The 18,209-nt window shown below is 40.4% G+C and overlaps 1 protein-coding gene across 1 annotated transcript in view; it reads left to right on the plus strand.

Annotated features, from left to right (window-relative positions):
• Positions 1-18,209, plus strand: part of SCN11A (sodium voltage-gated channel alpha subunit 11) — a 96,778-nt gene that overhangs the window by 34,341 nt on the left and 44,228 nt on the right. Inside the window, exons 11-15 of the mRNA XM_021705863.1 lie at positions 2,713-2,842; positions 3,889-4,127; positions 7,756-7,941; positions 9,957-10,325; positions 12,033-12,422. Of these exons, the coding sequence (XP_021561538.1) occupies positions 2,713-2,842; positions 3,889-4,127; positions 7,756-7,941; positions 9,957-10,325; positions 12,033-12,422 (1,314 nt within the window). The remainder of the gene's footprint in view (positions 1-2,712; positions 2,843-3,888; positions 4,128-7,755; positions 7,942-9,956; positions 10,326-12,032; positions 12,423-18,209) is intronic.

The following is an 18,209-nucleotide window of genomic DNA, read 5'->3' on the forward strand; positions in this document are numbered from 1 at the left end:
AAGAAGAAGAAGGTAGCGGGAGGGGAAGAATGAAGCGGGGGAAATCGGAGGGGTAGACGAACCATGAGAGACGATGGACTCTGAAAAACAAACAGGGTTCTAGAGGGGAGGGGGGTGGGAGGATGGGTTAGCCTGGTGGTGGGTATTGAGGAGGGCACATTCTGCATGGAGCACTGGGTGTTATGCACAATGAATCATGGAATACTTCATCTAAAACTAATGATGTAATATATGGGGATTAACATAAGAATAAAAATAAATAAATAAATTAAAAAAAAAAAAAAAGAAATGGGCAGAAGACATGAACAGACATTTCTCCAAAAAAGACATGCAAATGACTAACGTTTAACATCACTAGCCATCACGGAAATTCAAATAAAAACCACAATGAGATACCACCTCACACCAGTCAGAATGGCTAAAATTAACAAATCAGGAAATGACAGATGTTGGCGAGGATGTGGAGAAAGAGGAACCCTCTTTACACTGTTGGTGGGAATGCAAGATGGTACAGCCACCCTGGAAAACAGTATTTAGGTTCCTGAAGATGTTAAAAATAGAACTACCCTACTACCCAACAATTGCACTACTGGGAATTTACCCCAAAGACACAGATGTAGTGAAAAGAAGGGGCACCTGTACCCCAATGTTCATAGCAGCAATGTCCACAATAGCCAAACTGTGGAAGGAGCCGAGATGCCCTTCAACAGATGAATGGATAAAGAAGACGTGGTCCATATATACAATGGAATACTACTCAGCCATCAGAAAGGATAAATACCTACAATTTGCATTGACATGGATGGAACTGGAGGGGATTATGCTACGTGAAATAAGTCAATCAGAGAAAGACAGTTATCATATGGTTTCATCATATGTGGAACATAAGGAATAGCATGGAGGACCATAGCGGAAGGGAAGGAAAACTGAATGGGAAGAAATCAGAGAGGGAGACAAACCATAAGAGACTCTGGACTCCAGGAACCAAACTGAGGGTTACAGAAGGGAGGGGGGTGGGGGGATGGGGTAACTGGGTGATGGGTATTAAGGAGGGCACATGTGATGAGCACTGGGTGTTATATGCAAATAATGAATTGTTGAACACTACATCAAAAACTAAAGATGTACTATATATTGGCTAAATGAACATAATTAAATAAATAAATATGTTTTCTACATGAAAACCAAAAATAAAAAAAAAGCTGTGGCAGTAATCCAAGAGGCGACAGGGGCTTAAACTGTGGTTAGGGCGGGAGGATGAAGAGAGAGTAACAGGGTGCAGTGATCTCCAGAAGGTAAGATTCAGCAGTCGACTAGATGTACAAGGTGGGGAAGATGCCCGGTTAATGGCTTGGGTAGCCAACTTGATAGAGGGTAGTTTACTAAGACAGGAAAGAAACATGTCTTGGCAGTGGGGAAGAAGAAAAGTTCAGTTTTGAATGTGGCAAGTTTGAAATGCCTGTGGGGCATCCTAGCAGGGATATTGAGTAGGCCATAGGATATGCAGAAATGAAGCTATGGGGAGATGTGCGGTAGGAAAAAAGCCCCCCCCCCTTTTTTTAATCAGTGAGGTGGGGGATGTTAAAACATGTTTTAATTGTGGAGAGAAACTTCAGAGGAGAGGAAAATGTTGAAGATACAGACCATGGAATAATGGCTAGAGCCACTTTCCTGAGATGGAAGGAAGAGGTGAAGTGGTCAGAAGGGGGCTGTGCACACCTGAGGGTGGGGTGGGGAAAGGGGGTCTGGGAGTCTTTGCAGAAGTAGGTGGACAAACCTCATTCACTGCTGTGAGCAGCTCTCTGATGGAATGACAGGGACAGATCTCTCGGTTTAGAGACTTCTTTAATGTCAGGTGATAGCATATTGAAGAGACTGCAAGTATCTTTTAATATTTTGAGGGTTTTTCCTCATTTCACAAAACAATAGACCAAGAACAGACAGCTAATACGAAGTCTTTTCCCTAAACCAAAAGAGAACTAGCTATAGAAAGACTATAGATTGCCTTTAAAATAGCTTATCACAAGGGATAGTTCCCTCTGGGGCCCTGGTTGGTCAGAACTTTGGGGAAATAAGTCATTATGGATAGTTTTCTAGGTATCTGGAGATTTATGTCTTTTCACCTCCAGAGACTGTAGAATTGGAGGTAAAGTGAGAGTCAAGCTCCTGGGCACAGCCTGAAGGAGTGCTTGAGGTTTAGTATATAGAAATTGTTGTATGTATTTTGGCTGTTCTTTTTAAGTTACTGACTGTTTTCAAATCAATTTAGGCAGCCATTCAGGCACTTCACCATCTGGCCCCAATCCACCCTTCTAAATGTATCCCCCACTTCTGCCACCCAAAAACATTGTTTCTAAATTCAATTTTTTATTGCTTTTGTACCCTGAACTGTTGCTCATTCGTTTTTATAAAATTTTGTTTGCTCTTTGTTGACAATGAATAAATCACAGAGGAAGAAAATTTTCTGTAGCTGGGACCCTGGAAATGTGCATGCATAAGAAATATGAATGGTCAAACTATATTGCACTTATCTACTAAATATGAAATACAAAAACTGAACCTTCAGTGTGCCATGAAATGGGAGTGAGTGGACCTATATAAGATATGAAGTGTCTTTGAGGCATGTGGCATTGAAACAAAGTAGCTTGTGAAGTTTTGAGGAGAGGCAGCCTCTTTGCTTTGAAGGTCTGTCATGCCTGCCTTCTCTTACAGCCACACATCCTAGAGCAAACCAAACGACTATCCCAGAATCTGTCAGTGGATTACTTCGATGAGCACAGGGACCCCTTCCAAAGACAGAGGGCCCTGAGCGCGGTCAGCATCCTCACCATCACCGTGCAGGGTAAGCTCTGCCTCCCAGCCCCAGGGAGAGCCGAACTGCAATGATGTCCCTCCATTCTCCTCTCCTCCCCCAGAAGCCCTCTGAAGCCCCCTGTATTTCCTGCAGAGTCACTTCTTGTGCCTCATTGGAGCATGTGAGCTAAGTGACTCGGAAGAAGTGGGCCCACCCTGAGTTGGCCCTTGGGTAGTGGTGCGAACTGGCTAGCCTTGTGATGGGACTTGGGACCAAGGGTACAGACAGGACCTCCCAATCAGGCCAGGCAGTCACATGAGGTTGCAGTGACAATGATAGTGACCAAAGAAGAGAAGACACAGAAGTTTCCAGTAGTTGACAGTTGTATTTGAGGTTAGAGTTAGGAATCTGGCATGGACGATGGAAGATCTATGTAGATAGGCTGGAACCATCTGATGGACCTTATTAACAGCAGGTAACCAGGACCCAACTAAGGGGTTGGGTTCAAAGGCAGGACTCAAGTCCTTACAAGGGTGGGGTCAGATTGATCCTTAACACTTTTGAGCCTGTTGTATCAACTCATTTGGCTGGCATGAGTCCCTGAAATGGTGCCAGGGAAATCAGGGGTCCAGCAGCCTTATGGCCTGAACTCAACCAGCTGGAGAGGACATTTTATTTCAATGCATGTAGATACCCCTGCATGAATACCTCTCCTTCCCTTGAGCCCTGGTAGCTCTATGTGCCTCTGTTACAGCTGTCACCATGGTCTGCCTTGAATGAACATAACTTGAGCTTATATTTCTCTCTCTCATGGGTTCACATCCAGGATTGGCTTCCATATCTGTATCTCTAGCCATGCAGCCCAGCTCCCAGATGCTAAATACAAGTATAAAGACTAGATGTACATGGCTATACCACATGGAAGTTGCATATGGGAAACCTTTCCAGCTGCACCCATCAGTGCCCTTCTTGGCTGATCAGGTTGTTCATAGGAGACCCTAGGGAAGTGGGAGGAAGGAATGCACTCAGGCCAATAGCAGTCAGATGGATTCAGAGCTAACTACTCACTGCTCTTTCACATTCTCCTTCTCCAGAACAAGAAAAATCACAGGAGCCTTGCCTCCCATGTGGGGGAAACCTGGCATCCAAATACCTCGTGTGGAACTGTAGCCCCCAGTGGGTGTGCATTAAGAAGGCCCTGAGAACCGTGATGACTGACCCATTTACTGAGCTGGCCATCACCATCTGTATCATCATCAACACTATCTTCTTGGCCATGGATCATTACAACATGCGCCGGAGTTTTGATTCTATGTTGCATATAGGGAATTTGGTAACTTTAGGCTTTTTAAAATATAAAAATATTTCAAACTGTGAATTATAATTCTTTCAAAGTCTAAACATGTTGCGAATGGCCTAACCTAGCCTAGGTCTTTGGTCCCATTAAGTAGAGTTGAGGGAGAAGATGACTGTTAGGATTTTGTTTTTACCCAGTTCAGTAATTTTCCATGGGCCCTGTGTGGGCTCTCTGGTATGCTAAGGCATCTCTTTAGTCATCCAGTGGGAAGCAGGAAGCCAGCAGACATCTTAAAAGTTCAGCCATTTGGGATGATCAAGAAAACGTTAACCATATCCAGAGACCCTGGTAATGTGTCCCATGATCCCTGGTGATATGGATGACATCATTTGTCACAAAATAATGTGACTGCTATTACTAGCTGTTATTCCCCCTGGAAAGATGGGTCAGGGCCTGGCAGCTGTGGGAGGCATACTTTCCCAGGAGGAGTTGTGCAGAGCTTATGGAGTGGTAGTGGGGCCTCCAGACTTCAGCCTGCTTCAGTATGTTTCTCATTGGATGGATCTAGTCCCAGTTAAATTGGGAAAACTTAGATAGGAGAGCAGACTTCCCATGAGCTGTTCTATTTATTGTTCCTGGAGAAGGCATTTCCCCCCTCTAAGGATTAATTAGTCTCCCAAATATCAGAAATAACAAAAAATTACCCACTGAATGTTCTACCTTAATTAGCCAATGAGTTAATCTTACCAGAATATCTAACCATTTATTCTTAAGGTTATTTTATTTTTCCAACTTAAGAAGCAATACACGCTTTTTTTAATTTTAAAAATAAGGAAAAGTACAAATAAGGGAAATACAAAGAAGAACTCATTTCCTATGGTCCTATTAGCAAAGATGATCATTTTTAGCATTGCAGAAGATCTCTAGTCAATGTATATGCATGTATTTTTTAATTAATTATTTTACACTGATCAGAATCCACTATACTTATTGAATCAGAAACTGGTTCACAGAGCTGCTTCTATGCATCAGGTTGAGGTTACCCTCAGTTCCATGTCCCTCTCAGGAGGTACAGGGATACAGCGGGACCACAGTGCAAGGCCAGAGTGGATCTCCTTACAGACAGTCTGCATTTAAGTTTCTTTCCCCAAACTGCCCTTGGGAAGAAGTGCTCTGTAGGTGTGTGTGGATCAGATTATATTTCATGCTGCATGATGAACCTAACACACATGGTACCTTCTAACAGGCTGGTATCTTCTGGGCTCCAGGCCATGGTATTCAGCTGTCTCCTGATGATGTATCCCAGAAATGGGTTGACAGTGTTGTTTCCCTTGAAGACAGAAAGCTGTGCCTGCAGGTTCCTGCCTCAGCAGAGTCAGCAGACCTATCTTTCAGCACCTCCTGGTAGATGGAGTTATTAGATAAGTTCCAGAGAATACCCAAAGAACCCAGAGTCATGCTCCTAGGCAGGGCTTCCCAGTTTGCAAAAGTGGTCTGTCTGTCCCTTCATTTGCTGATCCAGCAGTGGGAAATGACAAAAGCCACCCTCTCAGATTTCCCACTGACTAGTTGTTCTGGGTGTTGAGGTGAAGCTGCATTTTGCAGTCAGAAGCTGGATAATTAAGTGACATTCTTCTTCACTCTCCCCAGAAGTGGTACAGAAGGAGGCACAGGGACATTGTTGGTGTCTGAGTTCACAGGCAACAGCTGTACCCCAGCCCCTGAAAACTGATGAGAAACAGGCAGAACTGGCCTTGTAGCCTGTGCTTCCATTCCATGTACCCCATTCCCTAAACACACAATACCTTGGGACGCCTGGGTGGCTCAGTTGGTTAAGCGGCTGCCTTCGGCTCAGGTAGTGATCCCAGAGTCCTGGGATAGAGCCCCACATGGGGCTCCCTGCTCAGCGGGGAGTCTGCTTCTCCGTCTCACTCTGCCCCTCCTCCAGCTCATTCTCTCTCTCTCTCTCAAATAAATAAGTAAAATCTTTAAAAAAAAAATTAACACACAATACAAAGGTGGTAGCCACCTCATCTACTATACCCCCATAGCAGTGGTAGAGGGAGGCTTTGGAGCCTTGGGTACCAAAGAACACATCCAAACCTGCCTCCTCTGACAGCTGGACCAGGATTCAACTGGCCTGTGCAGTTCTGTGGGACTGGACTTGGAAATGAACTCTCTAGGCTTTGGTATTGCTTGAATCAGGGGAGTACATTGAGCTCCCAAGAAGCCATGAATAGCGGTTGAATTGGATGGGAAACCAATGGTTCCAAGACATGTAGGGTTTTGCTGTAAGGCTAGACACCTAAAGCCTGAAGGAGACAGGAGGCGGAGGAGGAGCTCAAAAGGGGACAGGGATCAGTCCAGCACAATTAACTACAATAGGTAACACTGCGTGCTTTCAGGCACTGGTCGTGGCTCTGGGCAGAGGTAGATAGCAATATTTAAAGGGAAAAGACAAATACAAGCTTTGGGTTTTCTTTGCCACCTTGATTTCTTTTCTTTTTGTCTATCTTGGATTTGTCTTTGCCTATCCTTTTTTAACTTGTGTCACTTTATTTTAGGGGTTTTTAAAATAAATAGTAAGTCATCAAATTATTTATAAAAATGGATCATCTGTTACTTTTAATAAGGAGTTTTTTTTTATTATGGAGATTTAAAAATCATTTCTGAGTTGTTTTTCTTTTCCAGAACTATAAAGGAGAGTCTTATTACTGACAACCTTCTTGTATTACCTTATTATTTTCATACTGTTGTTTTCTCATATCTATTTAGTTGTGTCTGTGTCAGAATATGCTATTTGCTATGAAGAAATGCTTTGTTTTATCTTCTACAAAGATGTAGATGATAGATTTAGTTTTGAATTTGGCTACCACTTATTCAACATTGTGCAATGTTTTTAAGCCTGTGTTTATCTAAGTTTCAAAGACAAAAACAAAAACACTTATTTGTGCCCATGGAAATCACATAGTTTAGCACTTTCTTAACTCTTGCCCTTCCTTTTAATTCTTTGGTATTTTGTTCTGGAATAATGAACCCTGCATTCTGTGGGTGAATTATAGGATTTAGGATTATATTCCAACTCACTAACCCTCCTTTCAACCATAACCAACCTAGGGTTTATCCCAAGATTTTCATCATGTAGGGTAAGCCTATATATTGAGTTGCTTAAAGATGTTTTCCTGTTCCTAGCAGTGTTTTTCAATTCTTTGCTCTGGGCCCCCTTTATATGTTTTGGGGTTTTTTTTCTGATCAAGGTGTTGAGATTGAGTGGTTAGGTGAACTCCTTCTGATTCTGCTTTATGGAGGATATTTATCGTCAGTTTTCAGAGCTGTTATATATCCTGCCCCTCCCCTCATTTGGGAATGTTTATTGGCATTTTAAAGGGAACTTAGAGGAAGAATTGCTTGACACTTTCTATCACTCTGCCCTCTGTCAAGAAGCCAATTGTGCCTTGGGAAATAATATTTATTCTCCACCCTGATGTCTGTGAGCTTGGTAATATTGTAATGGGCTCTATGATGGGGAGGGGGGAGAGCAGCAAAGTAAATAAAAATGCATTTTATTTCTTTGTAACCTCTGCAATTCCCTTGGACCATTCTTAGAAGTGTATCTTCAAGGAGGAGTAGCTTCCTTTTCTCATTCTTCCCTGTCTCACTGTAGGTTTTTGCTGGCATTTTCATGGCAGAAATGTGCCTAAAAATTATTGCACTTGATCCCTACAACTACTTTCGCCGAGGCTGGAACATTTTTGACAGCATTGTTGCTCTTCTGAGTTTTGCAGATGTGATGAACAGTACAGTTGCAGGGAAAAAAAGAAGCCTGCTGTTTTTCCGTCCCTTAAGAGTGGTAAGGCACTTACTGTTTTATTTTACTGAATACCTTAGCTGCTAGGATTGATAAGAGTCTTGACTGAGTTCAGTGGCTATTTTGCATCAAACTTTAACTCATCTTACCTTAATCCGAGAATCAAAACTGCACTCCTCCTCCCACCCAGGTTTTGCATACTCTTGGGAGTCCCAGGAGGTCTCCTCCCAGCTGAACCCCTGCCTCCCCCATCCCAAGATGACCCCTTAGGCAGCCTGACTCAACATGGTATCTTCTGGTGTCAGGATTCTTCTCCTTGCTTAGTGTAGCCCCCTCCCCTGATCTCTTTCCTCCCACTCACCCCTGAGCTCTGAGCCAGGCACCCTCACATCTGGGCTTGCCAAGGGGGACTGCAGAGTCCAGGAGGGGCCCGGGCACTGCTGGCAGGTGCTGTCTCAATAGGTTCCTCCTCACTGCTTCCAGTGCCGCATTCCTGTCCTGTCATCTTTGCCCTCCACCCACTGACCATGGAGGCATTCTGGTGACCTTTGCAGAGGCACTTGAGAGGAACTGACCTGAAGGAGCACTCAAAGACGAGGAAAGTACTGTCTTCAAGGAGTTTGCCGTCTAGAGATGAGACAAGACAGGGCCAGAAATGAGGCAAAGTAGAGTGTGTGACAAACCCCATGAGAGGTATAGATAGAAAGCTACAGGGAAACCACATCTGACAGGGGGATTGGGAAGCCATAAAAATGACCTTTGGTGTCCTTTCAGAGATTTACTTTTTCTTTTGGCAGGGATAAGATTTCTAAGACTACAGAGTAAAACATTTGTTTCAGTTACCTAAACATACATTTTATACTTGGGATATGTTAGGCAATCACAATGCTCAAAGTCAGACATTATTAAGTTGCTCTCCTAAAGTTTCATTGGCACTCAGGTGAGCAAAATTACATTTGCTTCATGATTGTTTAGGCTTATTGCAGCCATGCCCTGAGGGGAGGAACCCTGTGGCATTGTCTGTGTATAACAGAACCGTGATTTCTCCCTGAGGTGCCCCAAGCTCCCTTCTGAGGACACAATGCTGTTCCTTCTCTTGGGCCATAAGTCTTACTGACCTGCAGTATTTCCCCCAAAGAGTTGATACTTAACACCATTGTACTTTGGAGTGAAACCATTGGTTTACGCTGGAAGCTAATATAAGAAATAACCTATGAAACTAGTTGTTGTGCTGTCTCACATAGGGTCTGTAAAATTCCATGGAAAAAACTTTTTTTGAAAAAAGTATGTGTGTGTGTTTTGAGTAGCTGATTGCTTTTTCTCTCCTGGGTATAAAACACTATATTCCTCTTATCATTGTTAGAAAGTTCAGATTCAAACTTGTGACCTGAATTATATAATGCAGGAGTTAGCAATTTTTTTCTATAAAAGGTCAGATGGTAAATATTTGCAGTCTTACAAGCTGTATGGTCTCTGTTGAAATCACTTAACTCTGCTGTTGTAGCACGGAAGTAGCCATAGACATTTGAGAACAAATGGGTGTGGCTGTGTTCCAATAGAACTTTATTTACGGATGCAAAAATTTGAACTTCATACAATTTTCATGTGTGATGAAATACCCTTCTTTTGATTATTTTTCAACCATTTAAAAATGTAAAACATTCTTACCCCTCAGGACATACAAAAACAGGCAATGGGCTGGATTTGGCCCTTGGGCCATAGTTTTTTGACCCTTGGTATATTATATAGGATTCCAAAACATTCACTTTATGCAATAAACATGTATGCTTAATTCCATCATCATGACTCCAAAGTCTTTATCATTTAACAAAAATTAGAACAAAATATTTCCATTTTTAAAACAAAAAAGTAGATATAGTTATTATCATGGGCCAGGGAGTTGATGACTATGTTTAGGATGGATTTGACTTTGAAAAGATTTTTGAAAATCATAAATGCTGTGGTTTGGGAGCATGTCATTTACTATATAGCTGAGCAGATGGAATTTGTCTTTAACTGGCTTTTCTTCCACTTTTGCTTATTGTCTGTTTTTACAGCTGAGAGTCTTCAAGTTAGCCAAATCCTGGCCAACTTTAAACACACTGATAAAAATAATTGGCCACTCCGTTGGAGCCCTGGGAAACCTGACCGTGGTCCTGGCTATTGTGGTCTTTATTTTCTCAGTGGTTGGCATGCAGGTCTTTGGCTCTAAATTCAATTCTATAAAGAGCAATAAAACATCCTGTGTCCCTACAGCCCCATGTTTACGACGGTGGCACATGGGGGATTTCTACCATTCCTTTCTGGTGGTATTCCGCATCCTCTGTGGGGAATGGATTGAAAACATGTGGGAATGTATGCAAGAAACAAATCAAGCACTGTGCATTGTCGTCTTTCTGTTGATCATGGTGATAGGAAAACTTGTGGTGAGTGTCTTAGATTTTTTTTTAAATATATGGACTGCACAAATGTATTAGCTTCTTTTGCAACACTTCACTGGTAATTATTATTCTAAATATAATATTATACATTTAATGTTTTATGATATTAAAAATCTGCATTTGAATTTGACTTGAGGAAATTATAAAAAGCATGAAACAAAACATCCTTGTCACATAGGGCTCATATTAACTGATGACCCAATATCTATTTTATACCAGGTGATTATTCTAAAATAATTGTATTCTCTTTGTTGGCGAATGGTTGAGGTAGGGGTTTGTGACTTAATTTGGTCAGTAAGTTGTAAAGGGGCATCTAGTGAGAAGGTTTCTTGTTCTTAAAAGAAAAAAGAAGGGATGAGCTAAAAAAAAAAAATGGTCCTTTTATTTTCTCTGGGCCTTTTTATGACCATGATTCCTGGTAGAACTGCAAACATTATGCAAGCATGAGAAGAACTAGCCTAAGACAAAGCCAGCACTGAAGAAGATAGAGGAAAAAGGGGGCACAGACCAATCTTCATGTCATAATTGGTCCTTCTGTTTTATTTTCAAACTTCTGAAGTTGCATTTTCTTATTGTGTAAGTTGCTTTGAGTCTGTCACTTGCAGCTGGAAACATAGATATTATTAGCTAATTGGGTACCCAGTAAGGGTATGAAAAGACAGGATACCTGAGCACAAGGTCTTAAGAATCAAGGTGGGGCTATTGTGCAAATATACTGAACCATCCACACACACACAATGGCTTTATCCTATGTGCCTGATCAGCAATGTTAGATAGATAGTAAGTGGTACAAAAGTTCAGAAGAGCAGAATATAACCAATGGGAGTGGGAAGAAAATGTTAACAAAGGATGCGTGGAAGATACAGTACTTGAGAAGGGCACTAAAGAGGCAAGGAGGACTTGGCAAACAGAGGAAAGCTTGAGCAGAGGTCCACAGCTGGAATTCTTGTGATGAAGCTGTGGGAGAGTGACTAGACCCATGCACACTCATAAGACACTCCTCTCCGAAGCTGTATATTTTTGAGCTGGTGACAGCCACAAACAAAGGAGTTTGAGGAGATGAAGATGATGAATTGGAGGGTGTGTAAATGTAAGCAAAAAAACCCAAGTAGGAAGCTGATGAGATGATCTGAATTTAAAGTGATCCATGCTTCAACAGAAGAGCTGCAGATTCTATCCAGACCCCTCCAGTTCAGCTCCAATACTTGGTTGTGGTTCGGGCAACAGCACCTAAAGAGCCTGCACAAAGCACATCATCTCTCAAACTGTGCCAACAGGGGAGGACCCCATGGCAGTATTAGACATCAGACCCATATCCCATTCCAGCAAAGCCAAGCTCACTATTCAACTGATCCTCAAGGAATATACATTTTTTATTTTGCCAGTGGTCACACAGTTCTGCTTTACCCTGGCCAGAGTTTACAACATGTGTTGCTTGTATGTAGACAAAGTGGTCTTGGCTCTTGGCACTCTTTCACTTCAATTTTTCTTTCATCTTATCTTGCTGCCTTCCTTGATCTTATCTCCTTTTATTCATTTTATAAATGAACTTTCTGAGGAGACCGAAGGACATAGTATCTCATGTGACTTAGTTTTGGGTCTTGGGGAAAATTTGTTCTGGAAACCTACTGTATCTTTCCCTCTGCTAAACTTTCCATTCTCCTTGTGTGTTCCCCCTCCATTCCACCCTAGGTACTCAACCTCTTCATTGCCTTGCTGCTCAATTCCTTCAGCAATGAGGAGAGAGATGGAAACTTAGGTGGAGAGTCCAAAAAAACCAAAGTCCAGTTAGCCCTGGATCGGTTCCGCCGGGCTTTTTGCTTTGTAATACATACTCTTCAGCATTTTTGTCACAAGTGGTGCAGGAGTCAAAACTTACCAAGGCAAAAAGAGGTGACAGGAGGCCCTGCTGCCAAAAGCAAAGACATCATTCCACTGGTCACAGAGATGAAAAAGGGCCCAGAGACGAGGGAGCAGCATGACCGGACTTGGTTGGCCCCACTTGCAGAGGAAGAGGATGGTTTTGAATCTCCTGGTGAAAATAATGCACAGCATGTCACACAACCTGAGGCTGGAAAACAGGTATGAAGGTTCATACATAGACATGGAGGTCATACGAAGCTAGAGCTACCACGAGATACTGGTTGCCTGCCCTGTTCTGAGCATCACGCAGGGAAAATAAGGGTATAAAATGTGGAGACTGCCCTTTAGTACTCACGTGCATCTCCCAGTGCTGGTTCTAATCATGGTCCTGCACATATGGAGGTGGGAGATGGCAGAGGAGTTCAGAGGGGAGCGAGATCAGAGTGGGCCGGGGCAACAGGGGAATCCAGTGACTTTGTTTGAGCCCTAAAAGAAGTATAAAGTTTAGACTAGCTGAAAGGCGAGGAAAGTGAACAGAGCAGCACAGAAAAGGAGACAGTGGTGGGAACAAACTCAGCTCTGAAGGGACCAGTGGATGAGGAGCAGTGGGAGGTGAGAGCTGTCAGGAAGTGGTGGTGTGATAGACACCCCAAATTAATAACTACAGACTTCATTCTGTCTGTATACTCCTGCATTTTCTACAATGGTTGTAACATATTGCATTCCCCCAGCAATAATTTTAATCATTCTAATGGGTTTGTTGTGGTGCCTTGTTGTGGTTTCAAGTTTTATTTCACTGATAAATAATGATGTTGCCTAATGTATCTTCCTTGGTCCATTGCCCATTTTTATTGAGAGATTTCTTATGATTGAGGTGTAAGAGTTTATTACATATTTTGATACATGTCCTTTGGTATGTGCACTGCACATTTTCTAACTGTGGCTTATCTTTTACTTTCTTAATGGTATCTTAACGAACAGAACTTTTTAATTTTGGTGAAGTATAATTTATCAATATTATTCCTATGGTTCATGTGTTTTGTTTCCAATCTAAGAAATCTTTGTATAATCCAAAACTGCAAAGGTTTTCTCATATGTTTTCTTTGAGAATTTTATAGGTTTACCTCTCAGGATCAAGTCCATGATCCATTTCAATTTAATTCAATGAGTTGTGTCATTTTTTCCCTTGTATATGTAGCTAAGTGATTCTAGTATTATATATTGAAAAGACTGTTCTTATGCCACTGAATCAACTTGATATCTTTGTCAGAATCAAATTAGCTATATCTATATCTATCTATATTATCTATCTATATCTATCACCTATATCTATCTATCATCTATCTATCATCTATCTATCTATCGGGACTTTTTCTGGATTCTTAATTCTCTTTCATTGATCTGTATATCTATTTTATACCAATACCACACTGTCTTGATTACTGTAGCTTTATAATAAGTTTTGAAAGCATGTTGTATAATTTTGTTCTTTATCAAACTTGTTTTGGCAATTTTAGGCCCTTTACATTTCTTTATGCATTTTAGAATCAGTGTGTTCCTTTCCATAAAAAAGATTGTTAGGATTTTGTTTCGTGTTGCACTATTTTGTAAATAATTGGTATCTTCACAGCATTGAGTCTTCTGATTCATAAACACGTATTTTTCTCCACCTATTTAGATCTTCTTTAATTTTTCTTAGCAGTGTTTTGTAGTTTTCAATGTATAAGTGTTGACATATTTGGTTACATTTATCCCTAAGAAGTTAATATTTTTATGCTATTGTAAATGTAATTTTTAAATTTTCAGTTTCCAAATGTTCATTATTAGTACATAGAAATGAATGGGCTTTTGTATTTTAACTTTGTATCCTGCAATGTTGGTAAACCGACTTATTAATTCCAATAGCTTTTTTGTAGATTCCTTAGAATTTTCTACACAGGTAATTATTTCATCTGTAAATAAAAACAGCTTTTTTTTTAATTTGTATGGTTTTTTTTTTCTTACATTGGTTAGGACCTTTCATATAATGTTGAATAGGAATCATGAGAGTGTAATCTTTGCCTTGCTCTTTATCTTAGGAGGAAACATAAAACCTTTCCCATTAAGTAAGAACTTAGTTGAGGAAGTTCCCTTTATTCCCAGTTTGCTAGGAAGTTTCTTTTTCTTTTTTTTAATAATTTTTTTTAATAATTTTTTTTTTAAGATTATATTATTTGACAGAGAGAGACACAGCGAGAGAGGGAACACAAGCAGGGAATGGGAGAGGGAGAAGCAGGCTTCCCATGGAGCAGGGAGCCCCACGTGGGACTCCATCCCAGGACCCTGGGATCATGACCTGAGCCGAAGGCAGACGCTTAACGACCCTGCCACCCAGGCGCCCCAGGATGTTTTATTTTTCTTCTAAATTATGAATATATATTGATTTTTCTGAAATGCATCTCCTAAATTTATTGGGATAATCATATCATTTATTTTGAATGTTAAATCACTTATGCATTCCTTGGATTATCCCTATTTGGTCATGGTATATTATCCTTTTATATATATTTGGATCCAACTTGCTAATATTTCATTAAAGATTTCGCACCCCTAGGTTTTTCCCTTATAATGTGTCTGCCTTGTTTTGGTATCAGGTTAATATGGGCCTCATTAAATGAGTGGAGCATTCCTCCTCTTCTATTTCTATTTTTTTTATCCCTAGCTTTATGAGATATAATTGACATATAACATTGTATAAGTTTAAGGTATACAACACGTTGATTTGATATTTTTATATAGTACAATATGATTACCACCATAGCATTAGCTAACACCTCCAGCATGTCACATAATTATTTCTTCATTGTGGTAAGAATATTTAAGGTTTACTCTCTTAGCAACTTTCAACTATATAACACAGTATTATTAGCTATATCACAATGCTGTACATTATATCCTATGAATTTACTCTTCTTACTGAAAGTTTGTACTTTTTGACCAACATCTCCCTACTCCCCCCACCCCCCAGCCCCTGTTAACTACCATTCTACTCTCTGTCCCTGCAAATTTGGCTTTTTCAGATTTCACACATAAGTGTATCACACTGTATTTGTCTCTCTCTGACTTGTTTCACTTGACCACAATGTCCTCAGGGTCCATCCAAATATTATCAATTATAATTGACCTAAAATATTGTATGGAAAATTCTCAGTAATTATTGTTTCAAATATTTGTTCAGTTCTTTTTTCTCTTCTCCTTCTGGTATTCCAGGTCTTGAGTATTCTATTCTGTTTCTTTTTATCCATACTTTTTTCTCTTTGTTTTCAGTTTTGGAGGTTTCTATTGAGATAGCCTCAAGCAGAGATTCTTTCCTGTCTACTAATAAGCCCATCAATGGCATTCTTCATTTCTGTTACAATGTGTTAGATCTCTAGCATTTTTTTTTGTCCTTTCTTAGAATTTCTATCTCTCTGCTCACATTGCCTTTGTGTTCTCGCATGCTGTCTACTTTATCCATTAGAGCCATGAATATTTTTTTTTTTAAGATTTTATTTATTTATTTGACACAGAGAGAGAGACACAGCGAGAGAGGGAATACAAGCAGGGAGAATGGGAGAGGGAGAAGCAGTCTTCCTGCAGAACAGGGAGCCCGATGCGGGGCTCAATCACAGGACCCTGGATCATGACCTGAGCCGAAGGCAGATGCTTAACGACTGAGCCACCCAGGCGCCCCAGAGCCATGAGTATTTTAATCATAGTTATTTTAAATTCCTGGTCTGACATTTTCAACAACTTTACCGTATTGAATGTGGTTCTGACGCTTGCTCTGTCTCTTCAAACTATATTTTTTGCCGTTTAGTATGCCTTCTAATTTTTTCTTTAGAGTCAGACATGATGTACTGGGTAGATGGAAATGCTCTAAATAGGTCTTCATTAATGTGTTGGTGAGGTGTGAGGGGAATGAAGAAGCCCTGTGGTCCTATGAGTAGGTCTCAGGTTTTTAGTGAGCCTGTGCTTCTGGAGTGTGAACAGTGCTTGTCAGTATGGCTAGTGTGAACTGGAGTTGGAGATCTGCCTCCCTCCAGGTAGAAATCTAGAGCTGGCTGGAACTGGGTATTTCCCACCCCACAGGTCAGTCAGGTCCTGATAAAACCCCACCAGGTTAGGCTCTGGTTAATTAGTTTCTCTTGAGAGAAGGCCTTGTGAAGAACAGAATGTGTGTGCATGTTTCAAAATGGTTCCTTTTATTCTCCCCCTGCTGGAAGCAAGTGGGGATTTTCCTCCCATACTCATGGTGAGAACCTGGTAAAGCTCCAAGAGGTAAAACTCACAAAAGTGTGGGGGCCCCTGTTGACTGGGTCCCCCCAAGCTTTTATCTCTTAGACTTGTCCACACTGAGCCTCCAGGAGTTTGTCAATTATAGTTCAGGTTTCCTTACTCTGGAATTGGTTCCCACAGAGGTTTTGCTCCTGGGTTTCTGCTTTGCTAAGTTGTAATTCTCTGTATCAGCCTGTCTTTCTCTCCAATTTGGAGGGGCAGCAGTTTGCCCTGGACCTCACTTCTCTTATGGCTCTAAGAAGAGTTATTGGTTTTCCAGTTTGTTTAGCTTTGTACATGTTGGGATGGAGTGGAGACCTCCAGGCTTCTTATATGTCAGACCAGAAACTGGAAGTTTCCGTGGGAAGTTTTTAAATTACAAATTCAATCTGTTTACTTGTTATAGGGATTACAGGGCTATTCAGATTTTCTCTTTCTTCTTGAGTCTGTTTTGGCAGCTTTTGTATTTCTAGGAATAGATCCATTTTACTGAAGCTGTCTAATTTGTTGACATACAGTTGTTCATAGTATTTCTTTAGAATTCTTTTGATTTTCTGCAAGATTGATAGCAATGTTCCCTCTTTCCTGATTTTAGTAATTTGATCTTTCATTTTCTCTTGGTCAGTCCTGTTAAAGTTTTGTCAATTTTGTTGCTCTTTTAAAATAATCAGCTTTTGATTTTGTTGATCCTATTATTTTATTAATCTCTGCTCATATACTTACTGTATCCTTATTTCTGCTTCTTCTGAGTTTCATTTTCTCTTCCTCTCCTAGTGCCTTAACATGGAAGGTTAGGTTATTGATTTGAGACTTTTTTTTATTGTAGATATTTATAGCTATAAATTTCCCTCTAAGTACTACTTTATTTACATACCTCCAACAAATTTTGGCATATTGTATTTTTATTTCCATTTATCTTAAAGTCTTTTCTAATTTCTTTTGTGATTTATTCTTTGACTTGTTGGTCATTTAAGAATGTTTTGTTTAATTTCCACCTATTTGTGAGTTCTTCAAATATCTTTTTGTACTTCTAATTTTATTTCATTATGATCAGATAACACACTTTGTACAGTTTCAATCCATGTATGTGTATTCTGCTGTTTGGAGTTGAGGGTTCTGTAGGTGTCTTTTAGTTTAATTGATAGATAATGTTCAAGCCTTCTATTTGTATCTTCTACTTAGTTGTTACATTCATTTTTGAAAATGCATTATCGAAGCCTCCAACTATTATTGTTGAATTGTCTATTTCTCCTTTCAATTCTGTCAGTTTTTGCTTCATATATTTTGTGGCTCTTATGTTAGGTGCATATATGTTTATAAATGTTATCTTTGTGATATGTGATGTTTTTGTCATTGTGAAATGTCCCTCTTTATTTCTAGTAAATTTTTTTGTTTCAAAGTCTATTTTGTCTGGGACACCTGGGTGCCTCAGTTGGTTAAGCACCCAACTCTTGATTTCGGCTCAGGTCATGACCTCTGGGTCATGAGATTGAGCCCTGTCTCAGGATCTGCCCTGGGCATGGAGCCTCCTTAATATTCCTGCACTCGTGTGCTCTCTCTCTCTAAAAAACAAAAAAACAAACAAGAAAACACAAAGTCTATTTTTTCTGACATTAATATAGTCACTCCAGCTTTCTTATGGTTTCTGTCATGATGTATGATAGCTTCTTCCATTCTTTTACTTTCAAACTGTTTGTATCTTTGAATCTA

This window comes from Neomonachus schauinslandi, chromosome 1 (assembly GCF_002201575.2).
Source record: "Neomonachus schauinslandi chromosome 1, ASM220157v2, whole genome shotgun sequence".
Classification (NCBI taxonomy): domain Eukaryota; kingdom Metazoa; phylum Chordata; class Mammalia; order Carnivora; family Phocidae; genus Neomonachus; species Neomonachus schauinslandi.